Below are 13,224 nucleotides of genomic sequence, written 5' to 3' on the forward strand. Positions count from 1 at the left end.
GAAGGTTCTTTTGAGAGATTTCTAGCACAAGGTCAAGAGAAACAAAAAAAAAAGATTTAACATCAATACCCTGCTCTCCTCACCTTTGACCTTAACTACTTATCTCCCCTACTTCTCTATATAAGCAACAATGAATGGAAAAGAAGAAGATGAGAGAAAATAGCTTACTTGAATCTCATTCTACTTCTCATCTTCACACTCTACTACCTATGCTATAGTAGCATTGAGACTTTTTGTGTGTTCATTTATAACATACCTAGGGTGGTCCACTCACCACCACTCACACATGTGTCTGCCTCACACTCTTTTCATGATGCTCGTGTTGCTGTGATAGAGTTTAATGGAGAGGAAAAAGCTCAGTACTCTACTGCTTGTAATATTTTTTTGTGGATGTTATGACCAATCATCTATGGAATCATTAATGGAAGAAAGAGATAGAGCTATGCTTGCACTCTTACTATAATCACATGAGAAGCACTCCCATGCCATAGTCTAATATGTATATCTCAATGTAGCTCCTTGATAGTTGTGCAAGCTCCACGTTTTCAAGATAGCAAGGAAGAGGAGGAAAATAAGAATGAGATGGCATGTGGTCTCACTCTCAACACACACACACACACACACACACACACACACTCTCTCTCTCTCTCTCTCTCTCTCTCTCTCTCTCTCTCTCTCTCTCTCTCTGTGTCTCTATCACAAGCTCGTAATGTTGAGAGAAAGGCACAAGACGTAGCAAGAAGACTGGAACTTATATCACGGAAATGATAAAAAGGTCTTTAGAAATAGAGTTAATGATGTAAACAATTATCTTTAAGAAGATTCTTATCTAGTAGGTTTGTGAAGTTGATTGATTTTGAATCATGCAAACATTAGCTCTTCAATTGTTAAGGTCCATGGAACTTTCGTAAACATTCCATCTTTGTTAGGTGAGAACCTCTGTTTTGTGTTTGAATGTTGTCTTGCATGGTGGCAAGTGTCTCCTTGTCACCTGTAAGAAACCACCACAAAGTCCCTATCACGTTTAAAAAAAATGTATGGCTTATAACAAATACAAGATTATTAAGTCATCCTTATATTTAAGCTTGTCAATTAAGCATTGTTGTCTCATAAACTTATTGACATTGTTGTATTTCCATCTAGATGAGTTTGAAGAAGGTATTTTGATACTTTGTAAGATGCCCGGGTCTTCGTATAATTTTCCACCCACCTTAGTGGATTATTTTTTAGGCCAAAAACTCTACAAGAGAGGAAGTTTGCAATGAAGTGAAGGTAACCTTCATTAAAAGGTATTATAGTTAGGATAAGAGGGGAAACCTACATAAGTAGAGACCTCTTCACTTAGCATAAACTATTTTGTTTAATTAGAGCATTTTAGATCATTCACTTTAGTTGGTTGTGGAGTTCGGAAATTGGGTGTTGATGGTCTTTGAAGAGTTAGATCAAGAGGCAGGACATCCACTTTGATGGATTTTTTGGTCTCGTATGTTGCCATTGTTTCCTTGAAGGCTTGCCTATAGGTTGTCCTTGTGGGGCCTTCGAATTATCCTTAAGTGCACCTTATTTTTAGTTGATTTATTTTTGCTTTTCCTTTTCTTGCTCTTACTTCTTCACTATTTGCACCAAAATGAAAGCTTATAACTTTAGAGGTAGTTGAAAGGTAATTATTCATTGTGCTCTTCAGATTTCCATCCATAATTTAGACAAACATGAAAGCTTATTATTTTAAGGATAGTTGAAAGGTAATTAATCTTCCTCTTTCTCTTCATGTCTATGAAGGGGAAACTTACTTTTGGTGGACCCACTTACATTATGTTGTTCTCTCTTCTTTTTTTTTGTTTATTAGTTGCTCTCATTTCATTGTCTTGTTATCTTTTCTTTGTTTTGTGTCACTAACATCATAGCTTTCAAATGGGGAAAAGTTAAACCCATTGCAAGTTCTTTTTGTTGTCAAAGGAGTTTGGGATGAGTTTCCAAAATAAAGATGCAAGGATCAAATAAAAGGAACTTCTTAGTGGTAAAGTGAAAACAAAGTTTGCATCTACTTAAAAAATTTTTCATGAGGTATCTATACTATTATAATACATTGGTTGTAGGTTCAAGAAGCCCTCAACCTCCAAAGGGCTTCTCGAATCTGCCTCTTCCCAAACCTTCCCTTTTTAATTAAATATCCCCTCTCTCATGTGTAATCTCTCCCTGTCTCTTCCCCTCCCCCTTTTTAATTAATGCCCCCCCTTCCCCCCTCCTCCCCCTCCCCCTCCCCCCCCAATTAAATCAAACTTTTCATAAATGTCTATTTCTCCCCCTTTTTAAATCAAAAGTTTCTCTCTCTCTCCCCCCTCTTTTAGTCTTCTTTTTTAATATTTTTAAAAATATATTTAAAATTTATTTTTAATTAACATTCAAAGATTTTTTAAAAAATTATTTTTTTGATAGTTTTTCACGTACTTTGAGAGAGAGAGAGAGAGAGAGAGAGAGAGAGAGAGAGAGAGAGAGAGAGAATTTAAAAGAGAGAGTTAAGAAAAAAAGAGGAGAGAGAGAGAAGGAAAAGAGAGGAGAGGGGGGAGAAGAAAAGGGGAGAGAGAGAGAGAGAGAGAGAGAGAGAGAGAGAGAGAGAGAGAGAGAGAGAATTTAAAAGAGAGAGTTAAGAAAAAAAGAGGAGAGAGAGAGAAGGAAAAGAGAGGAGAGGGGGGAGAAGAAAAGGAGAGAGAGAGAGAGAGAGAAGGAAAAGAGAGGAGAGGGGGGAGAAGAAAAGGGAAGAGAGAGAGAGAGAGGAGAAGAAGAAGAAGAAGAAAAGAGTGAATATGATAGAAGAGAGAGAATTATAGAGAGAGGAAAGATAACATTTAACAGAGAGAGAGAAAAATAAATTTAAAGAGAGAATGAAGGAGAGAGAGAAGAAGAATAAGAAGAGAGAGAGAGAGAGAACAAGGAGATGAGAGAAAATAAATTAAAATAAAAGTAGAGATAAAAAAAATTTAAACATAGGGAATTGGGGGAGAGTGTACGAGAGAGAGAGAGAGAAAAAAAAAACAGAGAGGAAAAAGAGGAGCGAGAAAGGCTTTGCACTAGGAAGTGACCTAACGCTCTGTGCGCGCAATAGACTAGTCGTCAGTTATTGTTAATAGAAGCTTTTGTAGGGGCCACATAGTGCACACAAAGCCTTTGGATGGCTCCACATGGCGCATGCCCGCCTGCCTACACATATGACCCTGGTCACCCTGGCCGCCCAGTACCGGCACTTCGTATTATCAATACATGGACAATAATGGCGGATGAATGAAGCAAGCACTCAAACGTCACTCAAGTTCTACTTACTTTAAAATTAAGTCTGTTTTAGAGATTCGATTTCACCAAGCGCTAGGGATACAGAACCCCCCCTCTCTCTCTCTCTCTCTCTCTCTCTCTCTCACAGACACATAGACAACCCCCCCGGCCTTCATATGGCACTTATAATGAGGGTCTTTCGGTGAAGCGAACTCGAGAGAGTCAGTCCTGGTTGCTCTTTGGCGATGGAGTGGGATCTCATGCTGTGGCTGCTCTCCTTCTTCGCCGTGGCTGCTGCTCTTGGAATTCTTATCTATCAGGTAGTTCCTCATAATGCTTTGAAGAAGACCGTAGTTTGTTGTTTGGGAAAAGATGACACTATCCACGATTCGTTAAACAGCAGTCTGTAACTGAAAGCTCAATTTTGTGAATGGATATTGCCATAGTGCCACTGAAATCGTTCAGTAATGCTAGAGTACTTTGTGCTGCACATGCGCATGCAGTCAATATTCACAGCTTGAAGGGTTTCACAGTTTTAATTGTTGATACTACAACTAGCGTAATCAGTCAGAAACATGATTGTTTTGTGGATCACCACCGCATAGTTTTGAACAATCAATCAGCTGTGGATCAAACTAGGATCCAACTTACAGCAAAATCTTGTAATGATTATAACAAACTAAGAGAAAGCTATGTACAAAAGAATGATTGGCTGTAATGGTAGTCAAGCCAACCATCATAATGTACTTAGGACATATCCAGCCCCCCGATGGTGAACTTGTCACGAGTAACTTTGAGTACAAGTTGAATAAGACGGGCAGGCATGATTACAGGTGTAATCAGTACCTGGTGGGTGGTAATTTTGCCATTGCCAAGGCTGTTAGAGGCATGACCTGTAGATAGGTTTGCAAGTGTGACAGGTGCTGAAGGAGTAACAAGCAAAACATGATTGGTGTGCAGATAGGCATGCACAGATAGACCTTTGGATAGGAGTAAATGTTGTGTCTATGGCAGATCTAGATACTTCTTTTATTGTTCAAGTAACTGCAGCTTTGGGTCACAAATGAAGAAGAAATGATATAGCACATTGAATTTGAGTTGGTAGTCAAATGCAACAAACATGCTGAGGATGCTCCCTTGCATGGATTCGATGGGTTGTCTTTGCAAACATCCGAGACATTATCGTATACCAAAGTTGCTAAACAATCGAATGAGTCATAGGATTTAGATTTTGATCATTTGTTGGAATTCGCAAAATACTTTGCTTGGTGAAATTGTGGAATACAATCAATGATCTTCTAGACTTTCACGAAGAAGATGTTCTTGAGAATTAATATTTTGAAAATGAAATTTCAGAGTTAATATTTCGAAAATTAATTTAATAAAGTTGGATAGTGCTGAATTTTTTTTTGAAAGATTGCCACTTGGCAAAACTTGTCCATACAAGTGGAAAAAACGTATTTGGAGAGAGAGAGAGAGAGGATCATTTTGCAATGTACTAGCTCTAGAGAGGTTGTGTGATCAGGTTGCCTACTATTGGAGACCATTTGCAACCGAGGATGATGGTAGAGATGGTTGGAATCAACGTAGGGCTATTTTCAGTTACTGTATATGAGTTTACAGCAAAGAAATTTGATGCAAAATGAGATGAAATGAGCTCTTTTTATAGGAGAAAGGGAGACTTGGTGGTTAGAGGGAAAGCAGAGGAGCACAAGATAAGTGTCCAAACACATCTCATGAGGTGTGAGTCGTGACAAGTTGTGGGACATTTGGAAGCTTGTGTGACAAGTTTCTTGACACTTGTTTATTCTATACGGCCTTTCTTTTTGGGCCGATAATTGTCAAGAATAGAAACAATCAAATTTAATAAGCATTGCTAGAACAAAAACCTTCTGTTTTTAGAATATTATCCCTATGTTTAGGACTAGCATTTTTATGCTAATCTAAAGGCTTCTAAAAAATCTAGCCCCCCCTCCTCCCTCCCAAAATGAATATGGGTATCATGTGAAAGGTTTCTAAGTATATTACAGAAACAGTGCTAGAATCCTTATATGAGTTTCTATGCAAAGATATGTGCATTATAAACTTTCAGCTTTCATATGTACGTTGTACAAATAGTAAACTTTTCATGATCAAACCATCTTTTTGATCATAAGTGTCAGTTTTGACGGATCTGGCCCACACTTCAAGGCATTAATCCTTTTTGTTTGTGAGACCTTGATATGCTTGAGTTTTGGTCACAAGTGGCCAATTAGGTTATATAGGTGGAAATGTGCACTATCTTTTGCTAACCCACTATAACCAGTCCACCATAACCTGTGACCATTCATTAATGGTTAGCTCCAATGCACTTTTCTAAATATGAGGTAATTACAATTTACAAAGGGAACAATTCAATAAGTAACTAATTGATTATGCAAATCAATAAAAAGGATATAATTTTTTTTTTTGGTTGTGTTGTGACATTGATGACCAAAGCACAACCTCCAAGGTGAGTAGCGGGCAAGGTAGTAGCTACAATAGGTGGTAGGTGGGGATGAGCAGCAAAATGCAGCCAATAGGAGGTTCTCTAGGAGCAGGCATCACCTCTCGACAATAGGCATAGCCACTAGGAGTAGGGGTAGCTCACTAGTAGTGAGGGCAGTAATAGAAGGTGTAAACACAGCTACTGAGGCAAGTAACAATGTGTGGAAGCCTGTAGACTAGCAACAAGGGCAGCAACAAAGGAAGGTGTACCTAGGCAAGTGATGGCTTCAGGATGTGGATGGCAGCTTGCAAGGTGGATGGTAGTTGGTGGAGTGGATATATAAGGGATTTGGGCATTTTCTATTGCTAGAAATAAACTGCCTTTTAATGAATAATTCTTTTGAGGTTGTTTTTGTGGAGTTAAATCAGGCTCAAATGTTTCAGCCTAATAACTCTTAATTGAGGCTTTCAATTTTACTTGCTCAATAGGGCAGCAGCTCAATCAATCGCCTATGTGTGGGAGATCGGCTTGTCAGCCCTGGAGTTCCATTTCCAACATGCTCTATCACCGTTTTTCCTCTCTTTCCTTGTGGATCTGAATTATCTTAGTCCTGGAGCTAAGATCTCCTCAAATCCTTACAGATCTCAGCATAAGCATTTTTTGGGCATTTTGTTGTGGACAAAATGATATTGGGACAGCTTTGTTGTGAGAAACCTCCATATTTGGGAGAGAAATAGTGAGTTGTTTCAAGAGGATAAGGCTGGATGCTTGTGGATGCGATTGCTTTGTCAAATCGGTTGCAAATTGCTGCAATCAATTTTAGGGTGTGGAAGTCTACAAATGGACCTATGGTGGATCTAGAGTTGGTTTGTGGACCTATGGCCAATGAACATTGGTAAATTTGTTTTATTTTAAGAAAACACTGAAATTTCAGCAAATGATAACCCAAATCCTTAGGGAACTCAGCGTTGGAGCTCTTTTTGGGCGTCTATTGCGAAGGAAGTGATTTTGGGGCTGTTTTGTTGCAAGAAACCTCCATATTTGTGAGGGAAATAAGGAGGCGGTTCAAGAGGACAAAGCTCGATGGCTGCGGCGCAATCAAGTCAATTAGTATTGATCAGTTATTTGCTGAGAAACCATTGAAATTTCAGGAAATTGTATCCTAATTTGGAGAATCTCTTGTAATCTAAAGAAATACTGAAAGGGGCGCCAAGCTTGGGCCAGCACGTGTCATGCCTTGAGCAAGAGCGTTCTAGTTACCACTGATTTTTTTAAGTTGTTGAAATTTGTTGTTTTTCTATAATTAGTGTGTGCACAACTAGGGTTTACTGCCCTTTGTCTTCCCAAAGGCCGTTCACACTCCCACCATCATGCATTCATGATCTTGCCAATGACTTGCTAGAAAAAGACTTGCATTAATCCAAACCCACAGTCTTTGCTTGCAACGACGTGATGCAAGCTCTGATGATAACACCGGTGACACTCTAGCAAAGTGCCTCAAATAGGCATGTGTGGCTTGGCTTGCTTTGCCAACGACTTTTATTAAAGCAGCTTGAATTCTAAACATCTGCTTGATTGTCCACCACATAAAAGTGCCAAATTCTTGAAATGATAATTAGCCACATTCATTAACCTAACTTGTTGTCACACAAAAAGCATGATTGCTGCCCATCAAACTTGATGACTCGCCTTTTGCTGAACATGCCACACAATTAATTGCTACCTCCACACAATCGTCCATCCAGCCAGGCTGTCAATTGCTGTCCTGCCATGGCATTGTGACGTTGTAGGTGACTACAAGCAGTGCTCTTGAACACTGTTGGTCTTCTCAACACCTGCTACCTACACCATCATGGTGTGTGGGTCATAGGGTTGTGCTGGTTCAGATGTTCTTTCTTGAGCTCCCATCATATGGCTTGTAAGCATCTTGCTCTAAGCCAAAATCATAATGATGACATAGGCTCAAGAAGCATCTTGATCCCAGCCAAAATCATCGTGACAAAAACCACCTATTATGCAAAGGATTCCATTATGCATTGCCATGGCATGTGTTTTGCAGTCAAATTCTGCTTGGAGCCAGCAAAGCTAGCTCATCCTTTGGCAGGACGCTATTAGAGGAATCTCCCTATATTTTAAAAATATTCTGTACCTTGCATTAGTGATTGTACCCCCGTGAGTCAGGCTGTATAGTTCAGGTTGCTTTTGTGTGTGTGTATGTTGAGATTCCTGTGCATTTTACAGAAGGATCCTTGTGTAGTTGAGTTTTTTCTTATCCTAGAAGCATATGCATGTCTGGACCCTATGCTTTGGGCTCTTGTCTGTACATTGTATTGTGCATTGATTGCGAATTCCATTTCCAATATTTATTCATTGTTCTGCATTCTTGGGTGAGTATTTATGTACAAATTAGAAGTAATTTCAGCAGTTGTAAAGTTGGACATTCCTGTGGGTTTTGCTGTTTTCAATATAGAGGGGCCAACTACTCGTGTTTTTTTGTGTCTACAATTTTATCAGTTCTTTCATATCCAGAGGAGGACTGAGTGCAGTCTGTTGTTTCTAGGCTTTTATAATTAGTGCCAAAGTTTCTCCACTTTCCTTTTGTCTTTTTCACAGATGTCAGCAATAACCCCTCTATTCACAATCCAGCAAGTTTCCATGATATTCAGCCAGACTTGGTCACTGTTGATTACCAATATGGATTGGGTAGTATTTACTTGAATAAAACTTCAGTCTCCTAATTTTGATTTCAATGCTAGGTAGTAGTTTCTCATACTTGTATTGATTTCAGAACTTTATGAAACATTTAGAAATTAGAATGGAGCTAGCTGGTTTGACTTATAGCTCAGAGATGATGTATACTTTTATCAGGTCGATAAAGATAGGAGCACTTCAATGTCTGTTTTCTTGGCCTAGCGAGTGAGAATCCTCTTGCTGGCCATTGCAGCTGGAGGCAACTACAGTTAAAGCTGATATGCAGTGTTTAGTACAGTATGGAGCTTACTGGTCACATAATTATGTAGACAAGTAGTGCCAAATGAGCATGTTGGCCTGGATGATGTCAAAGAATGCATATGAGGCCTCCCAACCTTTAGTTGGCTTTATCAGGGAAATTTTTAGCCCCATCAAAAGTGGCCAGTTCTTGATTTAGGTCATCCCTTTTACTTGGTGCCAACACTTCATCATCTTAAATTTGCGATCTTAAGTTTATGCCAATCAGATTTCAGCCAATGTAGCTAGAAGTTTCAGAAATGTGAGGTTTCATATGTAGGAAAGGGTTTCTCACAAGTTAGAAATGGCAAAAAACAAGTGTTGTACAAAATATAGTGAATAAGTAGAAGTTTGTGTGCAATATAGTGTGGAAAATGTCAATAAATTAAACATTATTAGGAAAATTCCGCCATATCATATGGATAAAAGAAAAGCTAAGCCTCTTCCTAATTTTTGAACATCATGGGCTCAACTGTTTTATCTTTGAGAAGCTAGGTTTGTTTATCCTTCTTTGGAAAATCAAGTTTTATTTAAGACATGTTTTGTAATTATGAAATGCATATGTACAAAATGTACTGTATGCTTTGAAGTGTAGGAAACAGGTTCCTATGCAACATGGTTTTCAACATTCAATACTTTCACCTCTTGAAGCCCTACCAGCCCGAACATGCAGTGCTCATGCAAATACTGTACTGCTGAAGATAGAAAATGGATGACATTCTTCTGCTGATTGCTCAAACTGACACTCAAGGCAACACATGCTAGGAAAATCTTGCCATGCATGGGGGACTGATTGAACTTGTAATTCTATTGGGTGTATCATTCTCATTTTGAAGTGGGGGCATACCATGAGCAACAATGTAATTTGCACATTTTGGTCTAGCCTAAATCAATGTGACTTTTCTAGATTTTCATTAAGACTCTATTTATGTGTGGTTTGTTGTGTACATGTGCATTTGTAAGGTTATCAGAGCTTTTATTGATGATTGTAACAATAAGTATCCAATTGCTTTTAGAAGTTATCTTTTGTATTTCCAATACTTGTTTGCTTTTTAAAATTCATTTTTTGCGATTCTATTATGCTAACAAGAGTTCGATATTACCTTTCGATTTCTCTTTTTGTATTCTTTCCTCCTTTACAGCTTGGAACATGACTTTTTGTTTTGGTTTGTAACAGTTAATGTGCTTATCAGACCTGGAGTTTGATTACATTAATTCATTTGAGTCTGCATCATCAATCAACAAATTTGTGCTTCCGGAGTTCATTATTCAGGGGAGCCTTTGTGGAATCTATTTACTGACTGGGCACTGGATCATGATGCTCATTAATGCACCCGTTGTTTACTACCATGTAAATTTGTAAGTATACACTGTTATTTGTAATATACAACTTTTTGTTTTAGTGACAATATCTACATTGTCAGAATGTGCAAACCTGCCAGGGTTTTAGGGTGAATAAATTCATCTCTATATGAATTGGGTTATATTATCAATTGGTTTTGTGGAAATCTAGTGTGAATCCATTGTTAGAAGCAACAAAAAGCAAGCACCCACAAGTAATTCTCATAAATTGTGTGGAGAGGCACAGGCTTACAACTCTCTTATAAGCCTGCAGAATGAATCTGTGCATAAAAAGGCCACCAATGAATCATGACAAACACTCCCCATGATTGAAGCAGTTTGTCATCTCAGTCAAGGTGATTTAACATCCCTTCCATCTGGCAGTCAACATGGCAGACTTTGAAGGGATCTGGTGGAAAGGGAAGAAAACGCCACTTCTTGATTGCTGAGGTATAGAGAGAAAAAGAGATGCCACATTTATATCGAGTTTCTGCCCTAATTAGCATGTTTATGCCTGTTCCATGTTTTGCCACAACAACTTTGCATTACAGCCAAATAATCGAGATCTGATAAGCATAATCGAAAAATAGAACCAAAAGAGAAACAATGTAACCTAGAAGGTGTGCATCAAGTTCCAACTCTCTAGTTACACAACTAGTGTAGGAACATTTGTGGGCTTATCAATCAAAGCAAGATCACAGCACTGGCATTTGCATACCTTTTGCTCTCACACCCTTAGTATTAGATCAACATAGGGCTGAGATGGAGGATGCCAATAGCAATGTTCTCTAATAAACAACCCTTGGTGATGATGGGGAACCAGGGCAGCAACAGTACAACATTCCAAAATCAGACAAGTAACATATAACCAAAGAGCATAGTGAGGAATTTCTCCAACAGGTAAGCCTCTTGAAATAAGGGCTGCATAAATTTTTTACACATTCATAATGGCAAAATCAGGTCATCAGGTAAGTATAATAGTAGGAGAAGAAGAAATAGTGAACAGAAGACAAAAACAACAAACTAAATTTGATAGATAGCAACCCTGTGGGACAGCCCTCTAGCCACAGAAGCAGGGCGACTCAGAATTTTCTTCTTAAGTTAGCATATATGCCATGTATAACATATACGCATACATGGCACCTACATGCAAGCATGTCCATTTGGTTCACCATCATCCCACTTGCATTTATGTGAAAACGATGTCTTCCTCTTATTTTCTTAAGTGAGTCAGCACATACACCTACACTGGACCTACATGCAAGCATATTTTATTTCAGCCTATTTAAAGCCACTTCTCCTCCATCTCATAATCATCTGATACATGCACTTGCATCCTGTTGGAGAGAGGGAGACTGGGTGCACTCTGCTGGTTGTCCAGAACTCGTGCATTTGTTCACGATCTTGTGCTTTGGGATATGGATTCTGTTTTCTGAGCTTGTTATTTTTGAGTTCATGTGTTCTTGTTCCTTTGTTTAGTTCTCTATATTTACAACAGCTTCATTTTTTTGCTCCAATTGCTCCACATTCATATGACGTTGTATTAGAGCTTAAGCACCTTGGTTCTAGTGCTGTCCTCTGTTTTTGACTGTTGTTTCAGGTCTGATCTCTCTTAGCGACTGCTGCAAACTTTATGTTTTGCTGCTGTACCTATCTGGCTGGCTTGGGCACTTCATCTAACAGCTGAGTGCATTTTCAGCTGCTGGCAGCCTTTAACCTCGCATTTTTGGTGCCGTATCCATCCTGCATTTCCACTGCTACAGCCTCTGCTTTGATCTGCCCAGCCATTGTTTTCACTCGTTGCTAATGCTTTCATCTTCTGTGCAGTCATTCACTTTTCTGTTCAGAAGCATCCCCAGTTGACTGCTTGTGTTTCACTCTTCTTTGTGTTTTTCAGCCTGATTAACACATTAGAGGGAAGGTTCATACGTGTTGGTTGTCATGTCTCTGTTCACTACACTCACTTCACATCCCATTCCTCTTGCCTTCAATCTGAACTAGTCCTTCTTGCTTGGACTGTTGAACTCTTGGTATTGGGCTTATTAACCTAAGTGCCCCATGCATTTTCTCTGAAATCCTTATCTTCTCTACATATCATCTATCAATGCCTCCTCCATGTCGTTACCTTGCTGACAAGCTTAAAGGGCCTTGCTATCTGACTTGGGAGTGTGATAATGAAAGCATGGTTTGTGCAGAAGGGTCTTCGGTACATTGTTTCAGGTTTAGGTTCTGCCTTGTGGCCCCAAAGATCCTCTCTCTTCCATCCAATTAGGACGACTACAATTATGAGGAAGTAGTCCGGATTCCATTTTCCGAGTATCTCTTTGCTTCTGAGTTCCTTGTGCAGTGTTCTTTTCTTTTGCAGTGTTTCTCTTTCTCTTTTCTTTGTCTCTTGTGTTCAACATTTTATTACAACGGTTTTTCACACGCTTCCATCATTGCATCCACTTCTGACATGGTATCAGATTGTAGGATCCTTGACCTGCTGCTGTTTTACATTGTTTCAGGTCTGAATTTTGATTTTTTGTTTGCTGATTGGACCTGTTTTGACTGCTACAACTGATTTACAGCCTGAGCAACCATCTTCTGATCATTTTCAGCCTGTCTCCTTGACATTTTGTAGACTGCCATTTTCGTTTTCAGTTTTTTGGGCCTGTTTTGAGGCTGGGGACCTGTTATTGACCCTTCCAAATCTGCATTTTGGTGTTTGCAGCCTGCATTTTACTGATCAGCACCTGCGGTTTGGCTATTTGCTCCTGTGTAGGGTTGGGTGATAGTATTTTTAGCCTGGTTCTAGTTATTTTTGGTCTGTCTTCTCAGTGTGTGGTACATTGCTAAGCTTTAGAGAGGGTTCATGTGTATCTGGTTGTCATGTTCTCATGTTCTCATCACTATACTCTGGGTATTGTTGATCTTTTCTCTACGTGCTTTCTTTATTGCTTGGAACCCGTGCAATTATTGCGAGTTTGTAATTTTGGCATACTTTTCTCTTTGAAGATCCCTTACCTTTCTTCATTTTCTTTGTATCTCCCTCATGATGGCTCCTTTGACATCTTCTCCTGATGGTTAGCATGCAAATATTCTTTACTCATCTAAAAGTGCTACGTTGGAGACTTGTTGCGTTCAGCTTGAGGTTTTTGTGAGGATGCTATCTCCTCGTA

At 39.1% G+C, this 13,224-nt stretch overlaps 1 protein-coding gene across 1 annotated transcript in view; it reads left to right on the forward strand.

Annotated features, from left to right (window-relative positions):
• Positions 1–3,322: 3,322 nt before the first annotated feature.
• Positions 3,323–13,224, forward strand: part of LOC148019916 (protein cornichon homolog 1-like) — a 51,507-nt gene continuing 41,605 nt past the window's right edge. The window contains exons 1-2 of the mRNA XM_087700127.1: positions 3,323–3,587; positions 9,900–10,081. Of these exons, the coding sequence (XP_087556253.1) occupies positions 3,513–3,587; positions 9,900–10,081 (257 nt within the window). The 5' untranslated portion in view covers positions 3,323–3,512. The remainder of the gene's footprint in view (positions 3,588–9,899; positions 10,082–13,224) is intronic.

This window comes from Lygodium microphyllum, chromosome 19 (assembly GCF_053477565.2).
Source record: "Lygodium microphyllum isolate KBCC chromosome 19, Lygodium_microphyllum_v1.1.10, whole genome shotgun sequence".
Lineage (NCBI taxonomy): Eukaryota > Viridiplantae > Streptophyta > Polypodiopsida > Schizaeales > Lygodiaceae > Lygodium > Lygodium microphyllum.